Genomic DNA, 12,440 nt, shown 5'->3' with positions numbered 1-12,440 from the left:
CAGTAATGTTAAATGTTAACAGTTAAATGTTTTCATTGTGGCACAAGTGACTTAGCAGACATTTATTGCTTGCCAGGTTACTCATACAACAGATTATCTTTTCCATCTGATGTGTGGTTAGTGACAACAGCTTTGTAGTGGCTCTTTTGAGCAGGACTGTTAGAGCTGTGTGTGTGTGTGGTTTAATGGATCCATGTGGAACCTAAGCTCCAATCTGCATTTGTTCTGTGAATCAGGGGTGTTCTGAGTCACGCTGAGTAAATATTAGGGGTGCAACGGTTCATATTGCTCACAGTTCGGTTCGTATCACGGTTTTAGGATTACGGTTTCGGTACGGTTCGGTATGTGCTATGTTTAGGGAAAATAGGACTACTGTCAAATAAAAATAAAGAAAATAAGAACAAACAATCAAACTACAAGCAACATCATAAATAAGTACAATAAAGCAAATATTCAAATAAGGTTTTCAGGTATCTAACAGTAGTTTTCAGGTACAGAAAATGGATAAAGTAATCAAATATAAAATAACGCTGCATATTATCTTCACTGTATAAATTAAATAAAGATTAATCATTACTGAAGTTACAAAAGCTATTCATTCAAAAGCAGTGAGTGATTTCTTTGTTATTTGTTGTTTGATTTAACATTAAAAACAGGCAGCAGGAATAGTTTTTTTCCCCCCTATAAGACATGCACGATCCAGTACATACACTGTTACACATGCGCCGTCTTTCTCGAATAATATATGTTCACTCAAGACATAAACGACTATGTTTGCTAGGATACTCGCCAAGACGGGCATGTTGACAATTTTTGTATGAATTTGTCGCTGAAGCGCAAGACTTGAAAGAGAACTCAGTATTTGCGCGCTGACTGAAATAAGCGTGTGCGGCTTCGGATGAGCGCACACAAATCTCACAGCGCGTGCGAGTTCTCCTTCGCGTCTTGTTCTTGAAGGTTTAAATCAGCAAGGCTTAAATGAGTTTAGTTTAAACACAGATAGCAACGTGTGCTGTTCAGGTCTCGCCTGCGCTCGCGCGCTATCAACACCCGGGTAATGACGGCGTAAGTGACTGGACATTAGAGCATACGTATGGCGGCATTTTAATGCCATTAATGACCGAGCGCACAATTGATGCTTGCGCGCGCAGTAAATCACTTCCGCGAGAGGATAACAGATCTGCACGCGAGGAAACGGGAGCCCGCGAGCTCATTTTAAACCCGCGCGCGCGCATGACATCTCTTCTGCGCGCAGATCAAGCCCTCGCGTGCTCGGACAAGACTCGCAGCACGCGCGTCATCATTCCCCACACTCGCGCTCAATCTTCTATTTTGCTCGCGCGAACACTTTTGATTTTTGTCAGTCGTGGGGCGGGACTTTACTTATTTCAGTGTAACCTCAAATGTCATTGGTCAATTCAGTTTTTCCAGAAGTCTGTTTTGATTGGACGCCTGTTGTAAAACGATTCATGGCTTCATCAATGGACCAGATGCAAGTGAGTTAAACTTTATTTAATAACTGATTGATTGCATTGTTATTATAATATGGCCTTACTAGATACATTAACTTGATTTATTATTATTTTTATGGAGGTGTAGCTGCTGGGGAAATAAGAGAACACATTATATTTGCTGTAGTTCACTGCTACATTACCACTATACTTCCACTAAACAGTATCTGTTTACCCAGCCAAAATTATATCAGTTCTGAGAACTACAGAAATGTCAAAAGTGTCCATTAAATAGTTGTAACTATGATTCTAAATCCAGAATTGCTTCATGTGGCTTTGGATGAAAGAGAAATCACTTGTTCATATCAGCAAGAGTTGTTGTGTAAGCTTTTTGTTATCATTCTTTGTCAGTTTAATATATTATCAGGTTAATATATTTTCCATTAAATACAGTATAAAATGGTTTCAGCATTTCACTCTGTTGAAAGGTTGCAGCTAAAGTTAAGATACAGTACACAGTATGAATGATCATACCCCCGAAACCCAATTTAGAAATCTTTATATCTAAGACATATTTAGTTTTTTTGTTGTTGTTTTTTTATACTATTATGGGTAAACAGATACTGTTTAGTGGAAGTATAATGATAATGTAGCGGTGAACTACTATGTGTTCTCATTTTACCCCAGCAGCTACAGCTCCATAAAAATAATAAATCAAGTTAATATAGTATCTAATAAGGACATATAATAATAACGCAATCAATCAGTCAATAAATAAAGTTTAACTCACTTGCATAATAATAGTAAATACTATAGTGTTTTGGACCATACTATAGTAAAGTGTAGTATACTGTATACATTATATAATTTACAACACTTTGTTAATGAATGCTTCAGTATACAGTGTATTAACTATGATGAACTGATAAACTGTAATAAATACTGTATCCTACTTTAGTTTTTACTACAGTAAACCCTAGTGTATATTGTGGTAATATACCCTATAGTTGTAGAAAACTACAGTATTTGGGTAAATTAAATTTGTTTATATTACCCTCAACAACTACAGAATTACCACAGCAAATTAAAGTACTTTACTTTAGTATGGTTCAAAAACACTATAGTATTTACTATAAATTACTATAGTATTTTTTCATCTGGTCCAAGCCATGTCTAATCGTTTTACAACAGGCGTCCAATCACAACAGACTTCCGAAAAACTGAATTGACCAATGACATTTGAGGTTACACTGAAATAAGTAAAGTCCCGCCCCACGACTGACAAAAATCAAAAGTGTTCGCGCGAGCAAAATAGAAGATTGAGCGCGAGTGTAGGGAATGATGACGCGCGTGCTGCGAGTCTTGTCCGAGCACGCGAGGGCTTCATCTGCGCGCAGAAGAGATGTCATGCGCGCGCGCGGGTTTAAAATGAGCTCGCGGGCTCCCGTTTCCTCGCGTGCAGATCTGTTATCCTCTCGCGGAAGTGATTTACTGCGCGCGCAAGCATCAGTTGTGCGCTCGATCATTAATGGCATTAAAATGCCGCCATACATACGGCACTCGCATTGAACAAAGTTTACAAAGAGTGAATGTTTTGTCCACGCTTTTTGATTATCGTTGTTGTAACGTTTTGCGCATCCATCGACTGAAACATACATTATCTGAACTCTGTCTGTCTGTTTTTCACGTTGCTATTTTAAACAAACCATATTAACCAATAGATGCGTCATCATTCGAGATGGACCGCGGTCCAAGTGCGTACCGAACCGTAAGTGGAGAACCGTACGGTTCGATTTTTTTACCGAGAACCGTTGCACCCCTAGTAAATATCATCTGAGAATATCTGGGGCACTTAACAGTCCTTATCTGTATCTGTTTGTTCATGTATGTGACAGTGAGTGAGTACTGTCATGTAATCATTCATGTAATCAGTGGCTGACTTTTGTGTTTTGCCCTATGTAGATGGACCCCATGCAGAGACACATTGTTTCTTTATCCGTCTTCTGTTTGATGTTCACTGGGGTTATGTGCCTTTCAGAACTGAATTAAGAATACCTTTGTTTTTTATTTTATTATTTAATGTTTTATATATATATATATATATATATATATATATATATATATATATATATATATATATATATATATATATAAAAATATATAATATAACCTTTTATTTTATTTAGTTTTCAACGCTTAGCAGTTTCAAGGTCTGACTGTGTAATTTATGTTGAAGAACAAAATTTCAAAGTCTTTTCAGGTAATAATAACCACTGACATTGATACTTATAAATTTTAAACTGCTTTTCTAAAAACCCATTAGGAATTTCAGAGGAAGCCCACAGCCTTCTGAATTGTCCTACAACTTAATGTCATGACTGAATAACGCTATAGTTTTGTCTAGTCATGCTTTGCCACAGTGTTTTCCTGAACTGGTGGTTGCGTGTACATCAATAGACCGAACTTGAAGGAACAGGATGTAAAATGTCAAGAAGATTGTAACATTCAGCTAATCTCTTCATGATTTCATAATACCTCATTATATTACAAAGTTCATTTTTGATCACCCATGCTTAGTTCTTTCAATACTTAAGAATGAAAATCTTAAGACCGCCAGTAAAGTCTTGATGTGATCTATGCGTCATCCTCCAGCTGTGAGCTGACAGGTGTTTGGGTGTTTCAGAGGAACTTGTGAATGTCTGATGTTGCTCAGAGAACAGGAAGGAAAAACTTTCTCACTCAACTGAACAAAGCCATAGGATGTTACTCAGACACTGAAAGAACTCTGAGCCAGGGGCTGTAGACATGTGTGTCTGTCATGTGGAGTGTGTTTGGGAGTCTTCCTCAGCTTCACTGTGTAATATTATCTAGAAAGCCTTATTAGTTTGGGTTCACAATTTGCTTTGAAATGGGACAAACTTTCGGTCTGTTTAGTCTGGGATGCAAATCTATCATTCGTATCATATAAATCTAACTGAGTCATGCTGTGACCTGTAGCCCATCAGCAGTTGGTGTGTGTGTGGTACTGGTGGAGGGCCGGCCTGTTCAGGGTCACACTCGAGTAATGGATGTACCGTTATCCGCTCTCGTTTTCCCTGGCACGCTGGCGGATATCAGGGACAGATGCCTTGGCAACAAGCCCAGGGTAAATAAAGGACTGGAAGAGGCCATCAAATCTGCCTCCAGGCACTGTACAATATGAAGGATAACAGCGTGGAAACCTTAGTCAAAGAACTTAAGACTTAATCTAAGACAGACACAACGGTGCTTGGTTTTGTGATTGCAGTTTCCATATTAGAGGCTAAATAAATTCCTACAGAATTTAGTTGGAATAGCAGAAAATTGAAAATCATGAAAAAAGACTTCTCAGGTAAATCTACAGAATATATTTTCTCATTTTTGCAGAGTATATCAAATATAGATGAGATAAAATATATTTGATATAGTTTATTTTAACAGTTTAAAATAAATATCAATAATATGAACTAACAATGAGCAACATGTGTTTTTTTTTTTTACAGAATATAACCTTTGTCAATGTTAATAAAAATATTCATGTTCATGAATATTTTTTACAAAAGTGTTTTTGAGACAAATCTAACTCATGAAAAAGGCCTGTATAACATCATGTATAAATACTCAGTTGATGTTAAATGGTTAAAAATCTGAAAAGATCATATCTTAAAATATTTCCAAAGTGTGGCTCCCATACTGAAAGAATTATTTTTTTGTGTTTAATTTTTATGGATCCAAATGCAATAGGTATGCAATGCAGATATTCAGTCATATATGCATTTTGACATTATATGTTTTGATATAATAATGTAATTTTTGATTTGTACATTTATTTCATGGGATTATTAAATAATAACTCTATACATTATAATATTCGTTCATAAATAAACACCAGCAGCAACATATCACTTGCATCTAACTTGAACTTTTTACATCAGAATTAACACAATATTTTGTAAAGTACAAATTTAAAAGAATATTTTCCGTTAAAGGTGCCCTAGAATCAAAAATTGAACTTACCTTGGCATAGTTGAATAACAAGAGTTCAGTACATGGAAAAGACATACATTGAGTTTCATACTCCATTGCTTTCTCTTTCTTATGTAAATCTCATTTGTTTAAAAGACCTCCGAAAAACAGGCGAATCTCAACATAACACCGACTGTTACGTAACAGTTGGGATCATTAATATGTACGCCCCCAATATTTGCATATGCCAGCCCATGTTCAAGGCATTAGACAAGGGCAGGCAGTAGTAACGTCTGGATCTGTGCACAGCTGAATCATCAGACTAGGTAAGCAAGCAAGAACAATAGCGAAAAATGGCAGATGGAGCAATAATAACTGACATGATCCATGATAACATGATATTTTTAGTGATATTTGTGAATTGTCTTTCTAAATGTTTCATTAGCATGTTGCTAATGTACTGTTAAATGTGGTTAAAGTTACCATCGTTTATTACTGTATTGACAGAGACAAGAGAGCCGTCGCTATTTTCATTTTTAAACACTTGCAGTCTGTATAATGCACAAACACAACTTCATTCTTTATAAATCTCTCCAACAGTGTGTAATGTTAGCTTTAGCAATGGAGCACTATCAAACTCATTCAGAATCAAATGTAAACATCCAAATAAATACTATACTCACATGATCCGACGCATGCATGCAGCATGAATGACGAACATCTTGTAAAGATCCATTTGAGGGTTATATTAGCTGTGTGAACTTTGTAAATACACTGTATTATAGTCGAGAGCTCGGGGGGCAGGGAGCGCGTGATTTAAAGGGGCCGCAGCCTGAATCGGTGCATAGTTAATGATGCCCCAAAATAGTCAGTTAAAAAAATTAATTTAAAAAAAATCTATGGGGTATTTTGAGCTGAAACTTCACAGACACATTCAGGGGACACCTTAGACTTATATTACATCTTGTAAAAACTGGTTCTAGGGCACCTTTAACAAATATGGAGAAAAAAAAAACATTTTGATATGCAGCCTTTGGGGAGAGTTTATGAAAGTGGTGGGGATGTAAGAAAGCGGTGCAATGCAAAAGAGCTGCAGGAATGGAGGATGATGAGAAGGAACATAACAGAAAGTGAAGGGAGAACATACTGACCCACTTTCATCAAAGAGGTCTACAGAGATGAAAGGACAAGAATGAAAAAGTTTCCTTTGGATCTCATACTGTACAGTCTCTTTTACAGCATCTACTGCCACAGTCTAGTTTCATTTGTGACTGACAGCTCAGCTGGGTTCTAATCTGATTCCTTAACATTTTCGTTTCCTGTACAAAGTCCTGTTATTTCACACAGATGGACCATTGTGGTTAAGAGCGACGAGTTCCAGTGAATAGATGTACAAAACTTTTCGCCATCAATGACCAGACTTTCACAATCTCTGACCTTGTGAACTTTCTAAAAAAACTCATCCAAACTGTCTGTGTTGTCCATTTGTTAATCATCATATCGTTCATTGTGTTATTTGTTTTATCTGTGGTCTCCTCAGTAATATTCCACTGGCTGGCTTATAAAGATGGACTAAGATTTATTAATGATGTTGATAACTCATTCTCTGTCTGTGTCTCTCTACAGGCAGGAGGTTCAGGAGAACTGTGTTCGCTGGCGAAAGAAGTACTCCTTTGTGTGCAAGATGAGTGCCAGTCCTGCCACGGGGGTCCTGGACCCCTGCATTTGCCGAGTGTCTGTGCGTAAGGTTAGTCTCACTCACACACACAGATCTTATCTTAGACCTGTAACACTCTCAACAATAACTTTTAATCTTTTCAGCTCCGCAAAAATAATAATAATGGCTCATTTTAATCTGAAGTGATGATTATTTTCAAAGCTTTTTCAAAAGTGTAGCTGTAGACACTTTTGGCCCAGTGGACTATGGTGGATTTTTATTTTTTTTTTGTAAATAAAATAGCCGACTTGTTGTTACCAGCAATTTATGTATCCCAAATTCACACAGTTAAATAACATTGTCATACTTTTTGCACAATAAAAATATTCTGCTACCTTTATATATCAATTAATCACATCACATATATGCCCTTGACACTTTTGTCTTCTTTGTAACCAATTACACTAAGTTTGGATGATACTTTATTTGGAGCAAAATTGTTGGTTGTTGCACATTGGAGGGACACAAGTAATTTGCATAAAATTGATATTAATACTTATCCTCAGAATATATATTGAATTGGTTTGTTTATTTCAGTCTTTGGTTAGATTATCATCATTATAATAGTTTTTAAATACAATTAATATTTTTTATAATACACTTTCATATTTTAAGTTAGAAAATCTGTGTCAAGGACAAGGTTAAAATATTACAATTTATACATAAAGGGCATTTGAAGCCAAAATTAAAGATGCATGATTGGATTTCAATTTCATATGAACTTTAAGTTGTTTTATTGTTTTATAATGTTTCCTGGGGCATGAGTTTAGAACTGTCACTGATAAACCTGCGCTGTTTGATTGACAGCTCCAGCGATTGTAAAGGGAGTGTTCGTTGATCACCGTTCAATTAAGATTATTTTCATCCTACGAAGGGAAACAACGTGAAGTTTACCATTTAATCACTGGTTTGATATACTGACACACAGACGAAGAACATCTGACTGTACATGAATCATTACATATCAGATCAGGCATTAGAATTAACACAGTTACTTACATGTTGTGGCATTACTGTCGAGTCCATAATGTAAAAGTCTGTTTGCAAAGCCTGCACTGAAATGTGATTGATTTACTAAAGAATCCACAGTGAAATGTACCAAATACAAATAAATAAAGCTCAACTGAGACATTCACATTGTTGAAAATAAAAAAAAAAACATATTCCTAGCATTAGGATCCTCTGTAAGGTAATTGTTATTTTTAGTCCTGTACCTATGCCGTTTCACCCATCTACATAGATAAGGACATTCCGGGACAAGTCGCTCGCTGGGCCTGGTGTCAATAAAAGCTTTTATTGGACCAACAAGGAAGTTTTCAATTCTGAAACTTACAGGATATTCTGATAGTACGATGACCTCTCTCATATCAAAAGCTCAAGGAAAAGTTGATTTCTCAATTCATGACCCCTTTAATAAAAATATTCCCTGGGACATTAAAGTGCCCGTGATTGAAGAAACACCCTTACCCTGATTAATGATCAGATTGTGGAGATATTCAATGAGTTCTGATGTTTGGTTTACTCCATACTCTCTCGTGGTTTCCTTTGCTCTCATTACCCTTCGCTCCCTTTTCCTCATAGTTCACCACACTAATGGCAAACATATTACACAACAAATAATCTCTTTCTCTCTTTACCTTTTTTCCTTGCAGGAACTTAAAGGTGGAAAGGCTTTTTCAAAGGTAAGAGCTTTCGTCTCATTCCTTTCTCTTTTCTTTTTCTTTCTCTCCATAGGATTGTTTCTTCCTCATGCACTGTCTCTAAAAGAACATCACAGATTTCTTTCTCACGCTCTGTCAGACAAAAGGTCTTTTTTTTTCCTTGGGATTTTATGTTTATAAACACAAAGCTCTTGTCAGTCACATGCATACACACAAGTATGCATACTGTACTCAGAGACACTCCAGTTGTACAGGAATTAGTGCATAAGCAAATATAAATGGTGTAATGCAGTGGGAGGTTAGTTTTAGGGATTCTGTGATCTGGTCTGGACCTGTCATAGACATGTGTTTCCACACCTTGAGAATCTCTAAAGCACACAGTTATCAGGCATTGCTTGTACCACCCTACATTAATTGTATAATAAATTCAAGCAGTCAGTGATAATAGACAAAGCTGAACACATATTTAGTAATTACAAGAAAGTCTGACACAGGCCATTTCTCGTGTCAGCAAACAAAGGATTTGAGGCGTTCCCTAAACAAAGGCTCTTAGTGTGATTGCGTATAAAAAGGTACTATGTATTCAAACATTTGAATATATGTACATTACTATCAAAAGTTTGGAGTCGGTAAGATTTTATTCTTAATTAATACTATAATTCCACAAGGATGCCTTACATTGATCTAAAGTGACAGTAAAGGCATTTATTATGTTACAAAACATTGATAATAAAGAAATGCTTCTTGAGCACCAAATCAACATATTAGAATGATTTCTGAAGGATCATGTGACACTAAATATTCTGAAGTAATGACTGCTGAAAATTCTGCTTTGCCATCATAGGAATAAATTATATTTATATTGTGAACTTTGTTAGCACTTTGTGTTTAAGTGTGAAGAAGTTGTAGCAGTGCTGCTGGTTGTCCTTGCATGTGACGTATTGTGATTGCTGGTTAAGGTCATCATGGCCAAATTACTTCAGAGAAAGATGTGAATGGCACATTTGTGTTTGTAAAGAGATGCAGGAGGATGTTTTGTTTGGGAGCGTGCGTCCATGTCCTTTTCTCTTCATTTACTGATCCCTTACATCCTGAACAGGAGCAGTTTGTCAAAACAGCATGCTGATGCAGCAAAAGCTGGGAATGAGGGAGGTCAAATCTATGGACTGTAACCAGGAATGAGGGAGAAACACAGGAAGGAGGGGGTGGATATGACCTTTAGGATGAAATAAATATTTGAACCTTTGCTATGGCAGATATTTAAATGCCACAGTACACTGACAGTAATCTTTACTAATACAGCACATCGATGAACTGAAATGAGTCAACATGAATTTGATCGATGAAAATGTTTGTGAATCCTGGAATCACTTGGTAATTGTCAGTCTCAGAAATAGCACAGAAAACCAGCGTTGTCTGGAATAAACCACATAAACCTTTTAGGGACAGCAATCGTTTCTAGAAAGGAGAAGTGTGCCTGTCACAGAGGAAATGGTGCTAAAGGCAGCAGTGGAACAGCAAATATAGATAAGGAATGGTGCACACACGCATACTCAGGTCTGTGAGAAGATGAGAAAATACCCTAATGTCTCAGTCTCTCCTGCTTTTTAAGCAGGTGTACAGTTTGCAGTTATTTAAAACTCTTACATAATTGCAAGAACAATAGTCTCCCCCTCTCTTTTTTGATTCAAAGGGATAGTTTACACAAAAATGAGAATTCTTTAATCATTTACTCACCCTCAAGTTGTATGAGTTTCTTTCATATGTTCAACACAAAAGGAGATATTTTAAGAATGCTGGTAAACTGTTATTTTTTTCCATACAATGGAAGTCATTGGCTACCATCAACAGTTTGGTTAAAATATCTTCTATTGTGTTCAATGATGACAGTAAATGATGACAGAATTTTCATTTTTGGGTGAAATATCCCTTGAAGTAATTCAAATATACAAGCATTTTATCCTATAGAACTTCATGTGATGAAATGTATGTTATTATTTTTTATTAAGCTGTTAAAACTAGTGATTTTTTTTTTCTATCAGAATCAGCATTTCACGTAAAGGTTAATATAAAATATTCTTATTAAAATCGATACAAAATACAGTTTCATGGCCAGTAAAAATATATTTAAAAAAAAAAATATGGTGGATAAATGTTCTTCTTTTACTCACTTTTGGAGGTGTGATGATAATAAAACACATCATTCCGTGTGTCCTTGCATTAGTCCCTTTATCCCTTGCTGTAATATCACACATCAATGATTTTTAAAGGCCAGCTGTTCATGTGCTGACTGTGTGGGGTATTCATCCAATGAAGGAAATGGAAAGAATTATATCAGTTACCGTTATATCGTTAACCAAGGTTAATAGAATTTTTTGAGCAAGAACATTTGAGCAAGATTCCAGAGAAATGTATGAGGCAAATAACAAGAATGCTTGCCAGTAGTGTTTGAGAAACCTTTATCGAGTTAGAATCAGAGAGGGATTTCATGCATGACTGACTCTGCCAACTTCACAAGCCTGTAGTTATATAAGAGCGCTCTTAAGAGTTAACCCTTTCCTTACTTTCTTCCTTAAACTAGCCTTCATGCTTCTACAGCTTGACAAACTTTTATTTTCTTTTTTTTACTCTGAATAAATGATGAAAATAAAGATTGTCCTGACTTATTCCTAGTGTCATGTTCATAAAGTTAATGGTATAACTGTGGGGGGGAAACTGGAGACACTTTGTGTGTGTGTCGAAGTACTGATGATAAAATCTTTATTTTGTCTTTCCAGCTGGGCTTTGCTGACCTCAACTTGGCGGAGTTTGCTGGTTCAGGCTCCACTGTTCGCTGCTGTATACTGGAGGGCTATGACACCAAGAACACTCGGCAGGACAACTCCATACTCAAGGTGAGTGTGTCCCTGTTTGTGTAAATGCTTGTGCACATAGGCGTAGGTGCTGGTCGTCCCTTATCTCATTTCAGGCGTGACACTAGACATGTCCATTTTGATGAGCCAGTAACACTCAGTCAGTCAGACCAAAAGCACTACCTTACACATCTTGAAAGGCCAGGAACCTCTTTCTCTGCATTATTCTTAGCACCTTCAAAGTCTATTTTAAAAGGACACAGGGTAGCAGAAGCACTGTGCTCACCACAAACGCAGTCATCTAGAGCAGCTACACTGTGTGCGCGACTGGTCAAACCCTCCATGAGTCCCTGTAATGACAGACTGACTGACTGACTCACTGTCTCTTAGACATGTCAGGAGGAAAAATGTAAAAACAGATAACATTTAATCATAGATATTTTTGTAATTTTGACTCTTTAATCTGGATTTCATGTGTAGGTTCCTTCAAGCAGTCTGTTTTACTTTCAATGTTATGTTATGTTATGTTATGTTATGTTATGTTATGTTATGTTATGTTATGTTATGTTATGTTATGTTATGTTATGTTATGTTATGTTATGTTATGTTATGTTATGTTATGGAACAGATATGATTTGTTTAACTCTTTTATATTTTAATATGTTCATCTTTCTTTCAGGTTACCATTGGCATGACTCTTCTCTCTGGAGATCCCTGCTTCAAAACGTGAGTGTGTTGTATAATGTAGATTAACTTTTGTGTTACTGAATACTGA

General features: G+C 36.4%; 1 protein-coding gene across 2 annotated transcripts in view; it reads left to right on the top strand.

Annotated features, from left to right (window-relative positions):
* fam102ab (family with sequence similarity 102 member Ab) overlaps window positions 1-12,440 on the top strand; it is a 44,390-nt gene that overhangs the window by 26,114 nt on the left and 5,836 nt on the right. For both annotated transcript variants that reach the window (XM_048187861.1, XM_048187862.1), the window contains exons 4-7: window positions 7,062-7,182; window positions 8,805-8,834; window positions 11,591-11,707; window positions 12,345-12,391. In XM_048187861.1, the coding sequence (XP_048043818.1) occupies window positions 7,062-7,182; window positions 8,805-8,834; window positions 11,591-11,707; window positions 12,345-12,391 (315 nt within the window). The remainder of the gene's footprint in view (window positions 1-7,061; window positions 7,183-8,804; window positions 8,835-11,590; window positions 11,708-12,344; window positions 12,392-12,440) is intronic.

Source organism: Megalobrama amblycephala, linkage group LG4 (assembly GCF_018812025.1).
Source record: "Megalobrama amblycephala isolate DHTTF-2021 linkage group LG4, ASM1881202v1, whole genome shotgun sequence".
Classification (NCBI taxonomy): Eukaryota; Metazoa; Chordata; class Actinopteri; order Cypriniformes; family Xenocyprididae; genus Megalobrama; species Megalobrama amblycephala.
The sequence above is the reverse complement of the archived record's forward strand: the minus strand, read 5'-3'. Positions and strand labels throughout refer to the sequence as shown.